The following is a 19,675-nucleotide window of genomic DNA, read 5'->3' on the forward strand; positions in this document are numbered from 1 at the left end:
GAATAATCCCCAAATCTAAGTGTATAAACCTTGTGGCCTCATCCCCAAGAAGACTGGAAGTTGAAACCTCTGCCAAAGGGGCTTCAACTTAATACTTAGTTCATTATGGGGTATTGAGTGGAGAATGATGGGGGCAAACTTTGAGATGTGTATATATATATATATATATAATAATTATAGTAATGGAGTGAAGACAAAGGATCAGACCGGCAGACTCACCGCGTTTCTCTTCTTCTTTATTTGGCCGGAGGAAGCACAGTGGTCCGTGAGAAACTGAGTCTGTTGCCAGTTTGTCCCCCCACTGCACGTCCTGACCCCCCAAGTTTGTGAGTATTTGTCTATGTCTTGCTGACGCAAATAAAGAAGAAGAGAAACGTGGTGAGTCTGCCGGTCTGATCCTTTGTCTTCACTCCATTATTTCAACTGTGCCTCAGTTTTGACCAGAGCACCACCACCCTCATTTACATCCATCCACCTATACCACATCGAGTCCATTAGTTACAGCAGTGCCGTGCCACTCGCCTTATCTTCTATATATAATTATAGCACTAGGCTGCAAAACATAACAAAATGTGCAGAAAAGTTAAAGGTCTGAATGCACTGTACACAGTGCGGTGTTTGTGTGGTGCCCCCATTAACCTTAAAGCAGTACTACAGGGATCCGCAGGCTAGGGGATAAATGATTGCGGGGAAGGGGTCTGACTGCTGGGACCCCCCGCGATCTCCCGTACAGGGACCTGGCATTACCGCAGCTCTGCATGGTTAATGCGCGTGTACTCATCCTCACTAAGGTCAATGACATGCCCCCTTTATACAGCTGTATGGGAGAGGTGGGGATGCATGAGCACCGCATCTCCACCATGCTGAGTGATACATGGAGGGGGCTTGTTGCCGGCCGCAGTGTCCTGCTAAAGCCGACGCGTCTCTTGCACGGGAGAGCAACGGCAGAGCCAGTGCCTCGTACAAGAGATTGCTGGGGGTCCCAGCGTTCGGACCTCCCGCGATTAGACAATTATCCCCTATCCTGTGCATAATCGTGTCTATGGCTGCAGATCTCCTTTTAAAAACATGTGGTCACCTTTTTTTTAGTATGCTGATTGACACTTAACCCTACCACCCCATTCAATGTGCTTCCAGTGACAGGAGGCATGCATATTTAACCCCCTCATGGATGCAGCACTCTTTATCATTTTTGCTTTTTAATTTTTTCCTCCTCACTTTCTAATAATCCCAAAGGATTTATATTTTCTACCTACAGACCCATGAGGGTTTTTTTCTTGGGGCACCAATTGTACTTTGTAACAACATAACTCATTTTACTCCCGATTACACTGCAGTGATCTGTTGAGGGCGCCTTCATTTCTATCCTTTAGGTTCATTGTTTGACACTAGAGATGAGCGAACTTACAGTAAATGATTGGTCACGAACTTCTCGGCAGTTGATGACTTATCCTGCATAAATTAGTTCAGCTTTCAGGTGCTCCCGTGGGCTGGAAAGGTGGATACAGTCCTTGGAGAATCTTTCCTAGGAATGTATCCACCTTTTCCAGCCCACCGGAGCACCTGAGAGCTGAACTAATTTATGCAGGATAAGTCATCAACTACCAAGCCGAGAAGTTCGTGACGAATCGAATTTACTGTAAGTTCGCTGATCTCTATTTGACATCTAAAGGGTTGATGGCATAATCGCTGATGTCTGCGCCATTAGAAGCGAGTCTCGGCTGCTAATAGCAGCCATCACTCTTCATCTCCTGCGACTACTTTATAAACCAAATACACTGCCTTGGTGGTACAGTGTGTCTACAACTGAAGCAAAACTACAACCCCCAGCATGCCCGGACAGCCTTGGGCTGTCCGGGCATGCTGGGAGTTGTAGTTTTGCAACAGCTGGAGACTCGCCGTTTGGAAAATACGGCAGTAAAGCTGGATCCTCTCTGCGTTAGTGCTTCTATCAGATGGATCCGTTTTTCGGTGGAATGCCAATCCTTTTAGTTTGCGCAATTAAAATGAATGGCATCCGCTGCCCTCTGTTACGTCAGTATACGTTGGCACCCCACAGATACTCACTAACGCAGTGTGAACCTAGCCTGAGCATGGCATGGTGCGTCTTTGTTCTATGAAGGACAATACACCGCTTTATTGCTAAAGTAGGTCGTATTCAGACTGGGCCTAGGGCAGCACCAGCTATATCTACAGCCCTGACAACATGGCGCCCAATGGGCCTCATGCGTTTCTGTCTCTACAACCTACACTGACTAACAATAGGGAAGAGTGAACACGGCCGCGCACTGCATCCTGGGAGTTGTTTTGTTAGAAACTCCAGGCTTGCGTCACCCGGGCGGAAATGGGCGGGGCCGGTGAGTGTCGCAGCACGTTTCCTGACGTCAGTCTGAAGATTTGTGACTGACGTTCCTTTCAGCCAATCACAGGAGAGCTCCGGCGGACGCCAGCCAATCGGAGCGCTAGGGTTAGGCTAGGAGAATTTGTAAAAGAATCACTGGGCAGCGCCGCGCTGGAAGCTAGAGGAGAGGAAGACGAGAAGATGGCTGCCGCTCCAACCGGGCCCTCCGAAGGGATCCTGATCGGGGATAAGATCTACTCCGGCGTCCTCATCTCTCTGGAGAACTGCCTGATCCCTGAGGAGCGGTGCGCCCTCACTCCTTCCATCCTGGACGGGCTGGATGTGGACACGGAGACGGACCTGCGCTGTGTGGGCTGCGAGCTCATCCAGTCGGCCGGCATTCTGCTGCGGCTCCCTCAGGTAATGGCTGGTGGTACCGGTGAAAGGCTCTGGGAGGAGCGGGGTGTCGCTGCGGCCTACACCGGCCCTGAAGCCTGCCCTGGAGTACGTCTGCCTGACAGACAATGGCGGCGAGACGACCGGGGGTCACGTGAGGCAAGTGGCCCGGTGTATTCCAGGGACACAGAGCGCCATATTGGGCCCCTGAATAAATCATTAGGCAACGGCTATCCCTCTCCTGATGTTGGTCAGCGGCAGCCTATCACAGCGCGGCTTTTTTACCCATTCACACTAAAGCTGCGTGGTGATTGGTTGTTTAGGCAAGAAGCTGTGCTGTGATTGGTTGGGCAGAAAGCTGTGCTGTGATGAATTGGGCAAAAAGCTGTGATGGGTTGGGCAGAAAGCTGCGCTATGATTGGTTGGGCAGAAAGCTGCGCTATGATTGGTGGTTTGAGTAACAGGTTTAACATGGCTTCATGAATTTCTCAACAGCTCCCTCTGTCAGGAGTTGTAGCTTTGCAACAGCTGGAGACACACTGGGTAACATGTATCTACTTGGTAGGGACATCTTCCTATAATATCCTGTATACATTTTGTGATGTACTGTCCTCACTGCCGCGGTCCGCTACCATCCCTTCATATGGCGTTTGGTGTCCTTTTACTGAACATCACCAATGTGGCTCCCGATTGCCTCCTGCGCAAACCGTGGTGGTGTCACCATAGACATGGTGTTGGTGGAAGGACAATGGCATTGATCTGTCATTACGGTATCTATCCTTATGCACTGGGGCACTAGCAGGATAAGATGGCATAAGTGCATGTACCAGTGTTACCTAACCAGTGTGTCCCCAGCTGTTACTAAGCTACAACTTCCAGCATGGCCGGTTCCAGCTGTTGGCTGTCTGGGCATGCCGGGAATTGTTTGCTGACCGCTAAAGGCACTGCGATAAATATATATATATATATATATATATATAGTTGACCTGTTTTTGGAGCAACCCTTTCATAAATGCCACTTTAACCTCAAGCCTAGAAAACCTTGGTAGGCATAAGGGTGTTGTCTTCACAGGTGGGCACAGTTATTACTATAGAGCAGTTTCTTTTTGTTACATAGAAGACAATGTAATATAAAATATTTATGCAGATTTTAGTGTTCATCAAGTGTTCAGCTTGTGGCTCTCCTAGTTGTTGTAAAACTACAACTCCCATCAAGCCTGGTTTGCCTGGGGCTGTCAAGGATTGTTTGGTGTTGTAGTTTTTCAATTTCAAGGCATGCTGGGGGTTGTAGTTTATTAATGTCAAGGCTTATCAATGGTTATAGATTTGCAACAGCCACCAGGGCCTTCTGGGGGTTATAGTTTTACAGTGACTGTCAGGAGTTATTGGGGGTTGTAGCTTAGTAGAGGCTGTCAGTTGTTGTTGCTGGGGGTTGTAGTTTAGTAGAGGTTGTTAGGAGTTATTGGGGGTTGTAGCTTAGTAGAGGTTGTCAGGAGTTATTGGGGGTTGTAGTTTAGTAGAGGGTGTCAGGAGATATTGGGGGTTGTAGTTTAGTAGAGGTTGTCAGGAGTGATTGCTGGGGGTTTTACTTTAGTTAAGGCTGTCAGTTGTTGCTGCGGGTTGTAGTTCAGTAGAGGTTCTCAGTTGTTGTTGCTATGGTTTATAGTTTAGTAGAGGTTGTCAGGAGTTATTGGGGGTTGTTGTTTAGTAGAGGCTGTCAGGAGTTATTGGGGGTTGTAGTTTAGTAGAGGCTGTCAGGAGTTATTGGGGGTTGTAGTTTAGTAGAGGTTGTCAGGAGTTGTTGCTGGGGGTTGTAGTTTAGTAGAGGTTGTCAGGAGATATTGGGGGTTGTAGTTTAGTAGAGGTTGTCAGGAGTTATAGGGGGTTGTAGTTTAGTAGAGGTTGTCAGGAGTTATAGGGGGTTGTAGTTTAGTAGAGGTTGTCAGGAGTTATTGGGGGTTGTAGTTTAGTAGAGGGTGTCAGGAGTTATTGGGGGTTGTAGTTTAGTAGAGGTTGTCAGGAGTTATTGGGGGTTGTAGTTTAGTAGAGGCTGTCAGGAGTTATTGGGGGTTGTAGTTTAGTAGAGGCTGTCAGGAGTTATTGGGGGTTGTAGTTTAGTAGAGGCTGTCAGGAGTTATTGGGGGTTGTAGTTTAGTAGACAAAACAGGTTAGAGACCGCGTTCTAAGATGATGTCCTCCAGTCAGGGGGTGCAGGTTCTCTTGCTTCTAGTAAACTTTAGTGATGTTTTGTGATCCATATGATGGGGCCTTCTGAGTTGTAATCATACATGTTTGTTTTTTCTCAGTATCCTGGTTTTATCCAGGTCTTGTAAGACCCTTCTGATGGCTGTTAAATCACCACATGAACCCCCATTAAAGAGACAATGTTCTACGTTTCTTTCACTTCTCTATAGCTGCTATTGTTTAGTTTGTATAAAAGGATGACTACGTTGCAGTAAGTGTATAGACTGCAGATGTTTATGGGGAGCGGTCTCACCAGACAGGGTCATCCTTGCCCCGTTAGTCAGTGGTTGTGTAAGTGGATGAGTCGGCCGGGCTCTGGGACATGACGTCAGCTCTCAGCCAGCTGCTCCTTTGTTCTGTTTCTGGGAAGCCTGTTTTACAGGAGCACACAGTACGTTGCGTTCCCGGCTCACTGTTACTTAACCTGATTTCCTGAACGCCCTGCCGGCTCGCCTGCTCAGCGCATGTTCCCAGCATGTGACCTGACGTACATACAGAACTCCTCTTATCTTGTGTTGCCCAATGTTTCTCTATGTAACCAAGTGTATGACGTGGGATACATCTGTCATAAGTACATGGAGACCACTGTGTGTTTAAGTTTTAAGGCAGTGATCTCCAAATTGTGGACCTCCAGGTGCTGCAAGACTACAAATCCCAGCATGCCTGGCTATGACCTGTCTCTGGTGAAGCAATCACTGACTATAGGGCAGTTTTTCCTAACCAGGGTGCCTCCAGATGTTGCAAAACGACAACTCCCAGCATGCCTGGACAGACTTTGACAGCCAGGCATGCTGGGAGTTGTAGTTTTGCAACACCTGGAGGCACCCTTGTTGGGAAACACTGCTATAGGGTTTTTTCCCAGTTAACATCGGTCAGATATACACTGTACATAAGTTTCCATCGGTGTCTGAATACTTTTGGCATAAATATTTTAAAGACTTATTTTGGTATATTTTATTTTAAAAAAATTATGCTGGGACCGTAAAAAATATAAAATAGAGGACAGTGTGGGACTGTAAGCAGAACAATGAGCTGCATGGGGGGCCCAAGGTAGGCAAGTATAGTATGTTTTTCTATTCTTCCATTTTCCCAGCATTGTATGAATATAATTTTTTAAAGCGCCATTGTTCCCATGGCGCTTGTTTTTTTTTTTTAACAGAATAACATTGTAGAAGTCCAAGACATATAGAAAAAAAAAATTTTGACGCGTATTACCGTATTTTTCGCCATATAAGACGCTCCGGCATATAAGACGCACCCAATTTTAAAGGAGGAAAATCTAGAAATAAGATTCTGAACCAAATACAATGTAAAGTATAGGACAGTGGTCTTCAACCTGCGGACCTCCAGATGTTGCAAAACTACAACTCCCAGCATGCCCGGACAGCCGTTGGCTGTCCGGGCATGCTGGGAGTTGTAGTTTTGCAACATCTGGAGGTCCGCAGGTTGAAGACCACTGGTATAGGAGGTAATACTCGCGTGTCCCCGCCGCTCCGGACCAGTCACTGCTGCCCTGGATGTCGCTCTCCATCACTATCGCCGCGTCTCGGGGTGTCCCCATCAATTCGGAACGTCTCTGTTGCCCGGTATCCTCGCTCTCCGTCGCTACGCACGCCGCTCCTATTGGATGACGGGACGGCGTGCGCAACGACGTGATGGCGTGCGCAACGACGTGACGGCGACGGAGAGCGCTGGCCATGCAGGGGATCCCGGCACGGAGCAGACACCAAGGAGGCAGGTAAGGTCCCTCCCGGTGTCTTGTAAGCTGTTCGGGTCCCGAACAACCAGACTGAGCAGCCGGGTTAGTGTCACTTTGGCTTCAGACGGTCAGCTTTGATCGCCGCGTCTGAAGGGTTAATACAGGGCATCACCGCGATCGGTGATGTCCTGTATTAGCCGCGGGTCCTGGCCGTTGATGGCCGCAGGGACCACCGCGATAGGACGGGGTTTTAATGTGTATTTGCCGTATAAGATGCACCAACTCTCTTCCCCGACCCCCCCCCCCCCCCCATATTTTGGGGAAGAAAAAGTACGTCTTAGGCTGGGTTCACGTATACGGCTGGGAGGAGGGGTGGGCGGGGCTTAATCGCAGCGCCCGCACTCAGCCGTATTCGGGAACCGTAGTTAATGCATGTCTATGAGCCGACCGGAGTGAACCGCAACCTCCGGTCGGCTGCTTTTTCGGTCGTATGCGGTTTCCCGACCGCAGGCAAAAACGTGGTCGACCACCAAGTTTAAGCCCCACCCACCCCTCCTCCCAGCCGTATACGGGAACCGTAGTTCGAATCGTAGTGTGAACCCAGCCTTATACGGCGAAAAATACGGTATCTCAATTCAACACGCATTTCCTTATTCTGATTACAAGACGTGTTTTGTGTCATGTGACTTTCAAATCCATTGTGAGAAAACACTGCGCATGACTCCCGACTCCCCTTACAGATGATCTTGTTGGAGATAAAGGATCTATCACGTTGGATTTCTACGGTCTGACCCCTTTTGTTTTCAAGGAGATAAGTAGCTGCCAGTTGCTTTCACCTTCTTTCCTCAAGCGGAACACGGTACAGATTTAGTCTAGGGCTTGACATGTCCCATGTCACCATGGCAACTGAGCATTTCATCCTGGTGCCTGGCTTCTTGTCAGCCCTTCCCAACCCATTTTTGTCATGGGTTGGGTGAGGGAGAATGTGTGTACAGGACCTGGCCCCTGTCATACTCGGCAGGTACTGGCTGCTATCTGCAGCTGACACCTGCCAGTAAAGAACATTGAAGATCAATCGGATGTCTGACCTTTAACTGTTGTAAATGCCGCTATGACCGCATTTAGTTTTGGCGTGTATACCTTGTGGTCTGATCACCGCCTATGGCCAGTGGCAGTGACATAGGTCAATTCATTAGCATTGAATCGAAATGTGTAAGAAATCGATAAAAGGCTTCTGAGGGGAGGGGACAATTGATTAAAAAGGCCACTCATCCCCTTTCTTTTACAAAAATATTTTGCGTTGCCACATGCGGATTTGTTTGAACTACTACCGTTTTAACCACCAAAATTGCTTTTTGGTCACGTCTCATCCCAGGAATTTTTTTTATAAAAAGTGATCAAAAAGTCAGTCCTGCGTAAAACTAAAGTACAGCTCATGGCTTAACAATGAGCCTTGTCACTGCTCCAGTGGGGGAAAAATAAAGTTATAGGGGCAGAATCCTGGCTTCTAGATTCTAAAAATAAGATTTTATAGCCCTGATTTAGTAACTGTACACAATGTCATTCCCTGCCATAGTCATATAATATAGAAAGAAAGCAGAAGGCACTCCATGTGCGGGATCAGCAGGTCAGGCCCATGGGGGGGGGGGAGAGAGAGATCTATCCCACGTCGCTTACCAGAGTTGGTTGTGTGCACATACACAACAACGGGAAGCGCCTGAACGTATATGTGTCCTCATCCGCAGCCCTCCTTGAGAAGTTAGAAGATAGACCGTGGGAGTGGGAGATATTGGCACTGGAGAAGGAGCCAGGAGAAGTAGCGGCATAAAATCAAGGCAGGTTTATTGGATGCAACGCGTTTCGCTGCGCATGCGCAGCGAAACGCGTTGCATCCAATAAAACTGCCTTGATTTTATGCCGCTACTTCTCCTGGCTCCTTCATCCAGCGCCGATATCTCCCACGGTCTATCTTCTAACTTATCTGCCATAGTCATGGCGTTCTTAAAGGGGTACTCCATTGAAAACATCTTATTCCCTATCCAAGGGATAGGGGATAAAATGTTAGGTCGCGGGGGTCCCTGGGCTGGCAATGGCAGCGTCCGGAACACGGAAGCTTGCAGCTTCCGAGTTCGTGACACCACGCCATGCCCCCTCCATTTGTCTATGGGAGGGAGCGTGACGGCTAGTACATAGCCGTAACGCCTCCTCATAGACGTGAATGGAGGGGGGGTGGTGGCTGGCATCGCCAGTCATCAGGCACGGCGGAGATCGCGGGGGTCCCCAGCGATCTAAAATCGTATCAAATTCTTTCATCAGAGTACCCCTTTAACAAGAATATGTTAATACATGTCAAGTAGGAGTTAAAAAATTGTTAGGCTTACAGGGGTGTGGAAATTAAAAAAAAAACTACTTGTCCAAGGGACTAAAGCGGAACACAATCTACTTGTCCCTCAAGAAAATCCACTTGTCCTGGTAGATAAAATAATTTCAACCAAAATAGTCTGATCCCCCCCCCCCACCCCCCCCACTAGACCACCAGGGATGGATATACGATTCCTTTAGACACTGCTGACAGCGCTGATCTAATGGGTTAATAGGCGATCGCAGTATGTCAGACTATTAGCGGGGGGAGAGCTGTAGCTCCTCTTACACCCCAGACAAGCCCAGAAAAGTCTAGATGTAACTTTTTGATCACCTTATAAAAAATTTCTAATATGAAGTGACCAAAAATGAGCAATTCTGGACAATTATTTACATTTACACCGTTCCCCGTACAGTTTAATTAACATTATATTTTAATAGTCTGGACATTTCCACATGCAGCGATACCACTTATGTTTATTTTTGTACATTATTTTTATTTAAAGAAAATTGGAAACTTTTATTAGGAAAGGGGCTTATTCACATATATATGCACTTTTTAAAATATTTTAATCACTTTTTTTCAGTCTCAATAGGGACTTATGTGTTACTGGGGGGGGGGGGGGTTCTGCTTCTCCAGTTTATGTGCTGCATTTTGTGTCAGAAAATGCTGGAAGTTGCATTTAGTTAGTAGATAACTACAACTCCCAGCATGCCCTGATACAGCCTATGGTTCTGTGGGTGTTGCAGCATGTTGCACTGTATAGTATTACAGTTAAGGTTATTGTGTAACATGCTGGGAGTTGTAGTTTTGGTTTGTGTCAGCTGCAGAGCCATAGTCTGTGTCAAGGAATAGTGGGAATTGCAGTTTGTAACTACAACACCCAGCATGCCCTGATGCAGCCTATAGCTCTGCAGCTGACACGAACCAAAACTACAACTCCCAGCATGTTACACTTTATAGTTCTATAGTTTAGGTTATGGTCCAACATGCTGGGAGTTGTAGTTTTGGTTCGGGCGTGTTTGTCTGCATCCGTGGGGCTCTTGGTCGTCGGGTGAGTATGAAGGGTGGGATTCTGGGGGTGCAATTTAGTGCGGGTGCCACTAAAAATAAATAAAATTAGATGGTACAACTGCCCTAATGCCCGACGTGACAGTCCGCTCCTATACAAAACATTCATGCATACACCTATCATACATGCACCAGCCACTGCCCCCATATCATACATACACACACCCCCCGCCACTGCCCCCCCACATCATACATTACATACACACATACATCATACACACATACACTCACACCATACATACACCTGCCGCTGCCCACCCCACATCATACATCACATACATACACATCACACTTAAACATTATACACACATCATACATTACATACACATCACACATAGACATCATACACACATTATACATTACATACACATCACACATAGACATCATACACACATCATACATTACATACACATCACACATAGACATCATACACACATACACTCACACCATACATATCCACCAGTGTTTCCCAACCAGGGTGCCTCCAGCTGTTGCAAAACTACAACTCCCAGCATGCCCAGGGCTGGAGGCACCCTGGTTGGGAAACACTGATATACACCATACATATGCACACATCATACATACACCTGCCGCTGCCCCCCCATCATACATTACATACACACATCACACACACATACACTCACACCATACATATACAACCACCCTTCCTGCCGCCGCCCGTATTCTCGGTCTCCTCACCTGAGCCGCCATGAGTGGACATCAGAGCTGTAGTCCCGGCCGGTGTGAGATGAGATTTCCGTCCTCCCCCTCGCCCCTGCTCTGTGTTTTCCCCGTGCAAACAAGCAACCTCCCCGTGGTGGATTAGGTCCTGTCTAGACAGAGCAGAGGGAGGGATGGAGCTGTGTGTGGGGGATGGAGCTGTGCACGGAGCTGTCTACATCCTTTCTCTCACCCTGCTGTGTCTTCTGAGCTCCGTCTGTCCTCCGGGAGGGGAGATAAGGGGTCTCTGCAGTCAGCTGGAGGCCGCCGTCCCCTCCATACACTCAGAGCTGGTGTGAGGTGGAGACTTCCATGGGCTCCTGCACCTCACACCGACATTAAAGAAAAATAAGGGGGAAGTCTGTCCCTGCTCGCCCGATACAGGGCTAAATCTATAAACAATTCACCTGCCCGAAGCCCAAAACTACTTGTCCCGGGCGTCGGGCTATAGGATTTCCACATCCCTGGGCTTAGGTGTGTGTATGCCTTGTGAATGTAGATTACCCCATTGTCTCCCTAGTTTTGTCTGATCTTTTTGCCTACAGGATATTACTGCACTTACTGTTCTTATTGCAGCCCACACTGCAGGCTGTTTTATGTTCTTATAATAGCAACAAACAGTCCTCTAGGTATATAAATTCTAAGAAGTGTACGAGATATGACCAGTATTACATTTGTTAGAATTTATATACCTAGAGGACTTTTGTTTGCTATTATATTTATCCATTTTTGGCATGACGGGTACGTGCAACACAGGCTACCTTGGTATTTAATTATTAGTGGTGTGAGCCTTTCGATATCCTTTTTCTACTGTCTTATTTTCTTGTATGTAGTTTTCATGAGGCCTGTGATGTTTTTCTTAGTCTCATATTTTTTCATTCTCAGGTTGCGATGGCTACAGGGCAAGTGTTATTCCAGCGGTTCTTTTATTCCAAATCCTATATAAAGCATTCAATGGAGGTAAGTGTCCTTAACAGTGTACTGTGACAGTTGTAGTTTTTTTGGCCCACATAACTCATTGACTGTTTGTTCTTGTAGTCTTTAGCAGGGTGTTGTGTTCTCTTTTTAGCATGTTTCAATGGCCTGCGTCCATTTGGCATCCAAGATTGAAGAGGCACCAAGGCGCATCAGAGATGTGATGAACGTGTTTCATCGTCTTCGACAGCTACGGGAGAAGCAGTAAGTTCTTCAGGCACATTTGCTGTTTAACACGCAATATGTTGTAGTACTGGTAAAAATAAACCAATCTCTTTCATGTCTGACTTTGTAGGAAGCCGACACCTTTGGTATTGGATCAGGAATATGTTAACTTGAAAAACCAAATCATAAAGGCCGAGAGGAGGGTCCTTAAGGAATTGGGCTTTTGTGTGCATGTGAAACATCCTCATAAAGTAAGTACATTGTGTTTAATGCTGTACTGGAGCTAAAGAAGGCCCTGCACATTGGATTGTCAGGCAACCCCCTCTGCCTTTGGCAGAACTCACAGGATAAGGGGATAAGTGTCTGATCACAGGGGTTACGACCACTGGGACCCCCACACACACATCTCCAGTGTGGGGCGCAGTCTCTCCCAGTTGGATGGACTGGTTCGTTGGCATGCGCTCCATGTTTTGTCCATGGCAGGGCCGGAGATACCACATTATCTTGGGTATCAGTGCTTTGGTATTTCCGGTGCTCCCATGGACAATGTGTGGAGTGCATGCCGACAAACCGCTCCATGCCACTGGGAGAGCAGAGCCCATTCTGGAGATCACAGGGATCTGACAGCCGGGATCCACGGTGTATAGGGGTTAAGTGTTTAAGTGCTGCAGCACCCCTTTAAGTTGGCAGTAACTGCAGATATTGCGCAGATTTTTATTTCACACTTTTTTAGTGGTATCTCTAGCTATGACAGACTGTTTATGCTGCGTCTGACTGCTAGTGCCCTCTGATGATCAGTTTTTTTATTGCCTGCGGAAAACTCCCAGTGCATCCACATTTTTCCCCATAATAGAATGTTCCATCAATGGTCTCAAATCCGGTTACCTCAGATGTAGCTCACAGCTGAAAGCTCATAGTTTGGACACCATGTATTACATGATACCAGTTAAACTGTCAGATTAAGGAGTTCTGTAGCATGTGCAAAATTCTATAGAACTCTTAAATCCTAGTATTAGAAAGTTATAGAACATAGGCCGACATTTATCATTGTCTTTAGACTGTGTTTTTGTGTTTACAAAAGGCACAAAAAAGGCCCAAGCAGGGTTTATTTGTGCCTATTTTGTGCCTTTTGGTTTTACACATTTCTGCAGATTTTCACTTGCATTCCACTGATTTTGGCAATACACATGATATGGAAGGGTTTTATGAACTGCGACTTCTTGTTAAAATGCACAAAGCCACTGAAAAGTCTCTAAAACTACACCAGCCTAGACTTAGCTTAGCTTTTTGGTGTATGTGAAGAGTGGAATTTCAGAAAATGTGACCTGCACAACATTTATCAAATGCTCTGTGACCATTTAACCCCTGAAGGACCCTTGACATACCGGTACTTCATGAGTCCGCTCCCATTCTATAACGCAGGGCCACGGCGTGGCCCCTCGTCATAGCGGGTCGGGCCCGGCCTCTAACAACGTCCGGGACCCGTGGCTAATAGCGCACATCACTTATCGCAGTGCCGCGCGCTATTAACCCTTTAGACGCGGTGTTCAAAGTCGAACGCCGCGTCTAAAGTGAAAGTAAAACAATACCGGTTAGCACAGGGAGCTGTTCGGGATCGCCGCAATGAAATTGCGGCATCTCGAACAGCTTACAGGACAGCCGAAGGGTCCCTACCTTGCCTCCATGCTGTCCGATCGCCGAATCACTGCTCAGTGCCTGAGATCCAGGCATGAACAGTCAACCGGCAGAATCATCGATCAGTGGTTTCCTATGAGAAACCACTGATCAATGTAAAAGATCAGTGTGTGCAGTGTTATAGCCCCCTATGGGATCTGTAACATTGCAAAAAAAGGGCAAAAAAAAGTGAATAAAGATCATTTGAATCACCCCCCCCCCCCTTTTTTTTTTTTTTTACTAGATGCTCCAGTTTGGCTGTATAAAAATATAACCTGTGTTTTCCCAATCTTAGATCATTGTGATGTACCTTCAAGTTTTGGAGTGTGAACGTAATAAGCATCTGGTCCAGACTTCATGGTGAGTTGATTGTTCTAACATAGTTGTAAAAAGTTTGTAAGAGTCTATAGTGTATTCCCTCCATTGCCTTCACTCCTTGGGGCCTCAAAGAAATCGTAACAATTCACTCAATTGCAGCCGCTATCTACTGTTCACTGTAGAAGATCTGATTGCCATTGACTGAAGGGGAAATGCATGGGAATCGCGTCAGCTTTCCCATATTTGGAGCGAAGAGCTGGGAGAGATTTGAAGTGTGCCGCTGCCTGTCTTGGCGCATTTTCAAGGCTCATCTCATGGTTTTTGTAGAGCAAGTGGAAGCCCACAATCTAGTATTTTATAAATAGGTTACTAACTTGTTATGTAGCTGGATGAACACTGCTTTGGTTAAAGGGACTAACATTACAAATGTCATTACGTAGCTCAAGTAAAACTGATTGTTAACCTATTGTGCATGAACGGAAGGGGGTTATCGCCTTTTTCTGTTAGCGCAGTTCAATATCTGACATCCTATTGCCTTGGTAGGTGTTTTATGTATTTTATGAGTTGTTATATTTGTCTTACAGGGGTATTCCCATCTTATGAATCAATGGCATATCACTAGAATCTGACATCACTTTGAGATCAGTGTGGTTCTGGTCACTCCGGGCCCCACCGATTCCAAGCATCATGAGGGGCGCAGCACTGGTGTAGTGCTGCTTTTGCTTTTAGTTTTTATGTGCAGAGGCGCAACACAGTGTAATGCTCTGCAGAAAAGATGGAGCACAGTGCTAAACCTAGTGATATCCCATCACTTAAGTGTTCCCCCCAACCAGGGTTCCTCCATATGTTGCAAAACTACAACTCCCAGCATGCCCGGACAGCCGATGGCTGTCCGGGCATGCTGGGAGTTGTAGTTTTGCAACATATGGAGGCACCCTGGTTGGGAAACACTGCTTTAGAGATGAGGAAACCCCCTTTAAAGGGGCTATCCAGGGAAAAACTTTTTATATATATATATATATATATATATATATATATATATATATATATATATATATATATATATATATATATATATATATATATATATATAATATATATATATATATATAGCTCCAGAAAGTTAAACAGACTTGTAAATTACTTCTATTAAAAATTCTTAATCCTTTCAGTACTTATGAGCTTCTGAAGTTAAGGTTGTTCTTTTCTGTCTAAATCCTCTCTGATGACATTTGTCTCGGGAACCGCCCAGTTTAGAAGCAAATCCCCATAGAAAACCTCTTCTAAACTGGGCGGTTCCTGAGACAGGTGTCATTAGAGAGCACTTAGACAGAAAAGAACAACTCAACTTCAGAAGCTCATAAGTACTGAAAGGATCAATATTTTTTTAATAGAAGTAATTTACAAATCTGTTTAACTTTCCGGAGCCAATTGATATATAAAAAAGTTTTTTCCTGGAATACCCCTTAAAATATTTCTCATGGGGTTAAAGATGTGTTTAAGTTAATGGTTTGGTGGGTGGTGGTGGGATGATGCCTTAACTGTCTGGTGCTATTTATTTGTTGAATGGATGGAGAACGCATTTTAACTTTTGTTTTCTGTACTCTTTTGATCAAAGGCTAGCCTCTGAGGGTAAGTGACTAAGACTTCTCCTCTGCTGTCCAAGCGCTTTGGTGCAGGGATAGCTGCCGTCTTCAGTCAATCCCAAGCAGGTTCCCCAGAAACGAAGGCTGCCTCTGGTCAGGTGGTATACATCCAGCGGAGCAACACGGGGCTCCCACCGCTACTTTGTGGTTTCCTTTCTTTTCATGACCTCTTTGTAAAATGAAAAGTAGTCTTTTATTTTAATTTGCATCTTTTTTTATTTAATTTTTTATTTTGTAGTTTATTTCAATGCAAAAAAAAAAGTTCCAAATGTATGTATTTAGACTGTATATTAACCTCTAATTTAACAAATAGGCTTATGATGAATGTGAAAGATTTCTTTTGTAAATTTAGTTTTGCTGAGCTTTTAAGTTCACTTGTAACATTGTCTAGATCTGCTGTTTTCTTTTCACAATTTACTGTGAACATGTGCCATATTTTGCAGCAGTATACCTCTACCCAGGTTTAAGCTATGTGGAACACATCAGATGCCACGCATGAATGTTGCTGGAGACATCCTAAGCAGGCCTGGCTGGAACCAACACTGCCTGTAGATGATTTGGGGTCTTAGATCTCTGCATCTGGATATCCGGGATGAAGCCAAATTGACTCTTTAATCACACTGATTGCAGTTAGACACAAATTGCCTTTTTAGGCATATGTACAGAAGTTAAAAATACGTTCTCCATCCATCACAATTTAACATTTTGTATGCTTTAAACACTTAGTTACCAGGTTATATGGTGTTATGTCTACAATATTTGGCTTCATTTATGTAATTTCAGGAATTATATGAATGACAGTCTCCGCACTGATGTCTTTGTGAGGTTCGACCCCGAAACAATTGCATGCGCTTGCATCTATCTGGCAGCAAGAACACTGGAGGTTTGTATACACAAAGGATCTAAGGAAGCAGAAGTGTTTGCTTCGCTTGTTAAAGAGGTGGCGCCACCATTAACACCCTTTCCTTATCCACACCATATAAGTGTATGATCAAGGCATAGGCAACCTTCGCCACTGCAGATGATTTGGACTAAATCTTCCATGATGCTCTTATATCTGAAGTGCAATAGGTTACCTATGCCTGGTATAATCAGTGGCCTCTGGGGCCACCTGAGATATCCGTGAATGGGATTACTGAAACTCCCTTTTGCGCAGCATGGCAATAAAAGGGGTACTCCTGTGGGAAAAAAAAAAATGTAATCAACTGGTGCCAGAAAGTTAAACAGATTTGTAAATTGCTTCTATTAAATCTTAATCTTTCCTGTACTTATTATGGTCTGTATACTACAGAGGAAATAGTTTTCTTTTTGGAACACAGTGCTTTCTGCTGACATCATGACTACAGTGCTCTCTGCTGACATCTCTGTCCATTTTAGGAACTGTCCAGAGCAGCATATGTTTTCTATGGGGATTTTCTCCGACTCTGGACAGTTCTTAAAATGGACAGAGATGTCAGCAGAGAGCACTGTGGTCATGATGTCAGCAGAGAGCTCTGTGTTCCAAAAAGAAAACTATTTCCTCTGTAGTACTCAGCAGCTAATAAGTACTGGAAGGATTAAGAATTTTTTTATAGAAATAATTTACAAATCTGTTTAACTTTCTGGCACCAGTTAATTTAAAAAAAAAAAAAATTCCACAGGAGCACCCCTTTAAGTCAGTACGCGGCTGCTCCATTCGCTGTCTATAGGACTGCTAAAGACGGGCAGGTACAGTACTCGGCTTTCTTTAGAAGTTCCATGGACAATGAATTCAGGCGAAAAGTTCAGGTTCTTAAATTGGCAGTGGTTTCAAAGCAGTCGGACACCCTGCAATTATAGATTTATCAACTGTCTGTGTTTTCCCATCCACGGTTTTTAGACACTTATGCCCTGGACCAGTGTTTCCCAACCAGGGTGCCTGCAGCTGTTGCAAAACTACAACTCCCAGCATGCCCATACATCCTTTGGCTGCATGCTGGGAGTTGTAGTTTTCCAGCAGCTGGAGGCACCCTGGTTGGGAAACACTGCCCTGGACAGATCAAATGACAGCGCGCTCAGCCAATCACTTTCAGAGACAGGGCATGGATGCGGCCAGTGACTGGTTGAGTGGGCAGTTACTTGTGTATTACCAGGACGTTGGGGGCCGGAGTGCGCTAAGAACGTGTAAGTAGCTGGGCCCCATACAGGACATCTCCGGGGGTCCCAGCAGTTGGACACTCCATGATCAGACACTTATCACCTATACTATGGATAGGGGATAAGTAGTCCTATGTTCAGTTTCCTCGACTACACCTTTAATGACGATCTAATAGTGAGATCAGCCTTTTAACTGGTGTAAAATGTAAAAATAAACTTGTGCTGTGAATATATTTTATCTAATTAGAAACTCTGCCTTACAGATAAGCCTCCCAAATCGTCCTCATTGGTTCCTTCTCTTTGGCGCTTCTGAAGAAGACATTAAGGAGATCTGTCTTCATATTTTAAGGCTGTACACAAGAAAGAAGGTGTGTAGAATGCTTAGTCCCTACCACAAATACCACTTCTTACTCTGTATGCATGTATTCATGTGATACAATCCTCCTCTTCAAATTACAGGCTGATCTGACCAATCTGGAAAGTATAGTCGAGAAAAGGAAGCTGATGCTCGATGAGGCTAAGGCCAAGGCCAAAGGGTTACTCCCTGATGGCACACCACGCATTGACAATGCTGCAGAGTTTTCACCCAATATGAAAAATGGTATGTAGCAAATTCTCTGTGGTCTGCACGTAAATGTTAATTTTTTTTTCTCCTGCACAAGTGACATGGCATATTATTTCTTCCTTTAGTGTCCCCTAAGGAGGGAAAGTCAAGCAAACAGTCACCTGTCTCTTTACATGCACTGAAAAATGTCAAAAGGAAAATAGAGGATACAAAAAGGACGACCTCATCAAGCCCTGTGAATGGGTAAATTGTAGTCTAGCAGGAGAATCATTATTACACTTAACATATAATCTACATGAAGTTAGTAAATACATTGCATTACTTAGATCAGTGTTTCCCAACCAAGGTGCCTCCAGCTGTTGCAAAACTACAACTCTCAGCATGCCCAGACAGCCTTTGGCTGTCTGGGCATGCTGAGATTTGTAGTTTTGAAACAGCTGGAGACACCTTGGTTGGGAAACACTGACTTGGATGCTTTAGTCTACAGCTGTATTCAGTTCAGTTATTGGAAACAGGCAAGAAACTTGATGACTAACACTTAAAGAACAAGTATCGTGTAAAAGAAACTTATCTCCTATGGGAGAGCTGAAGATTGCCGAACGGCTCTGCCATAGAACTATATGGAAAGGGTGTGACGGCCCCCGCTTCGAGTGGGGGTTGCGTGACGTGTCAGTGTATATGATAGCCGGGGCACTAAACAAGAGATTCCAGGAGCCCCAGCGCTCGGGCCTCCTGGGATCTAAAACGTATCATTTTTATTTTTTTTTTAAACACGATACTTGTCCTTTAACTCTTAAAGGGGTACTCCACCCCTAGCATCTTATCCCCAGATGTTAGATCGCGGGAGTCCTGCTGCTGGGGATAGGGGATAAGATGTCTAGGGGCGGAGTACCCCTTTAAAGCTTCTGTAATGCAGTGAGGACTGTTGGGTTCCCCTACTACAATCACTTACAATTGATGTTTTTAGTGTCGCCAAAGGCAGAGAAAGCAGAAGTGGCAGCAGAGACCAGAGCTACTCCCGTTCTCGCTCGCGATCCGGGTCTCCAAAACAAAGGTGACTTTATATTTTCGCTGTACAGATGGTGTATTGACTGCTTTAAAGGGGAACTCCGGTACAGAACATCTTATCCCGAGATTGTGGGGGACTCCACCCCGTTCCTGCGGATAGGGGATAAGATGTTCTGTGCCGACGTTACTCTTTAACCTAGCTGTGCTTTACTTTAGTAATGGTATGATAAGGTTAATGGGTTAACCGGGATTAGAAAATCATAGCTGCTTTCTTTCAGAAACATCGCCACATTTGGGTTTGTGTTATTGCAGCTCACTACCTTTAAAGTGAAGAAAAGTTGTAATACCACACACAACCTGAGGACAGGCGTGGTGC

The 19,675-nt window shown here is 45.4% G+C and overlaps 1 protein-coding gene across 3 annotated transcripts in view; it reads left to right on the forward strand.

The window, feature by feature from the left end:
* Window positions 1–2,124: 2,124 nt before the first annotated feature.
* CCNL2 (cyclin L2) overlaps window positions 2,125–19,675 on the forward strand; it is a 19,401-nt gene continuing 1,850 nt past the window's right edge. The window contains exons 1-10 of one of the 3 annotated variants that reach the window (XM_056542529.1): window positions 2,131–2,761; window positions 11,719–11,793; window positions 11,903–12,012; window positions 12,104–12,224; window positions 13,943–14,007; window positions 16,395–16,494; window positions 17,990–18,094; window positions 18,186–18,327; window positions 18,417–18,534; window positions 19,259–19,345. In XM_056542529.1, the coding sequence (XP_056398504.1) occupies window positions 2,543–2,761; window positions 11,719–11,793; window positions 11,903–12,012; window positions 12,104–12,224; window positions 13,943–14,007; window positions 16,395–16,494; window positions 17,990–18,094; window positions 18,186–18,327; window positions 18,417–18,534; window positions 19,259–19,345 (1,142 nt within the window). In that variant the 5' untranslated portion in view covers window positions 2,131–2,542. The other 2 variants (XM_056542530.1, XM_056542531.1) reach the window with 2 other exon arrangements.

This window comes from Hyla sarda, chromosome 10 (genome assembly GCF_029499605.1).
Source record: "Hyla sarda isolate aHylSar1 chromosome 10, aHylSar1.hap1, whole genome shotgun sequence".
In the NCBI taxonomy this organism is placed as follows: Eukaryota; Metazoa; Chordata; class Amphibia; order Anura; family Hylidae; genus Hyla; species Hyla sarda.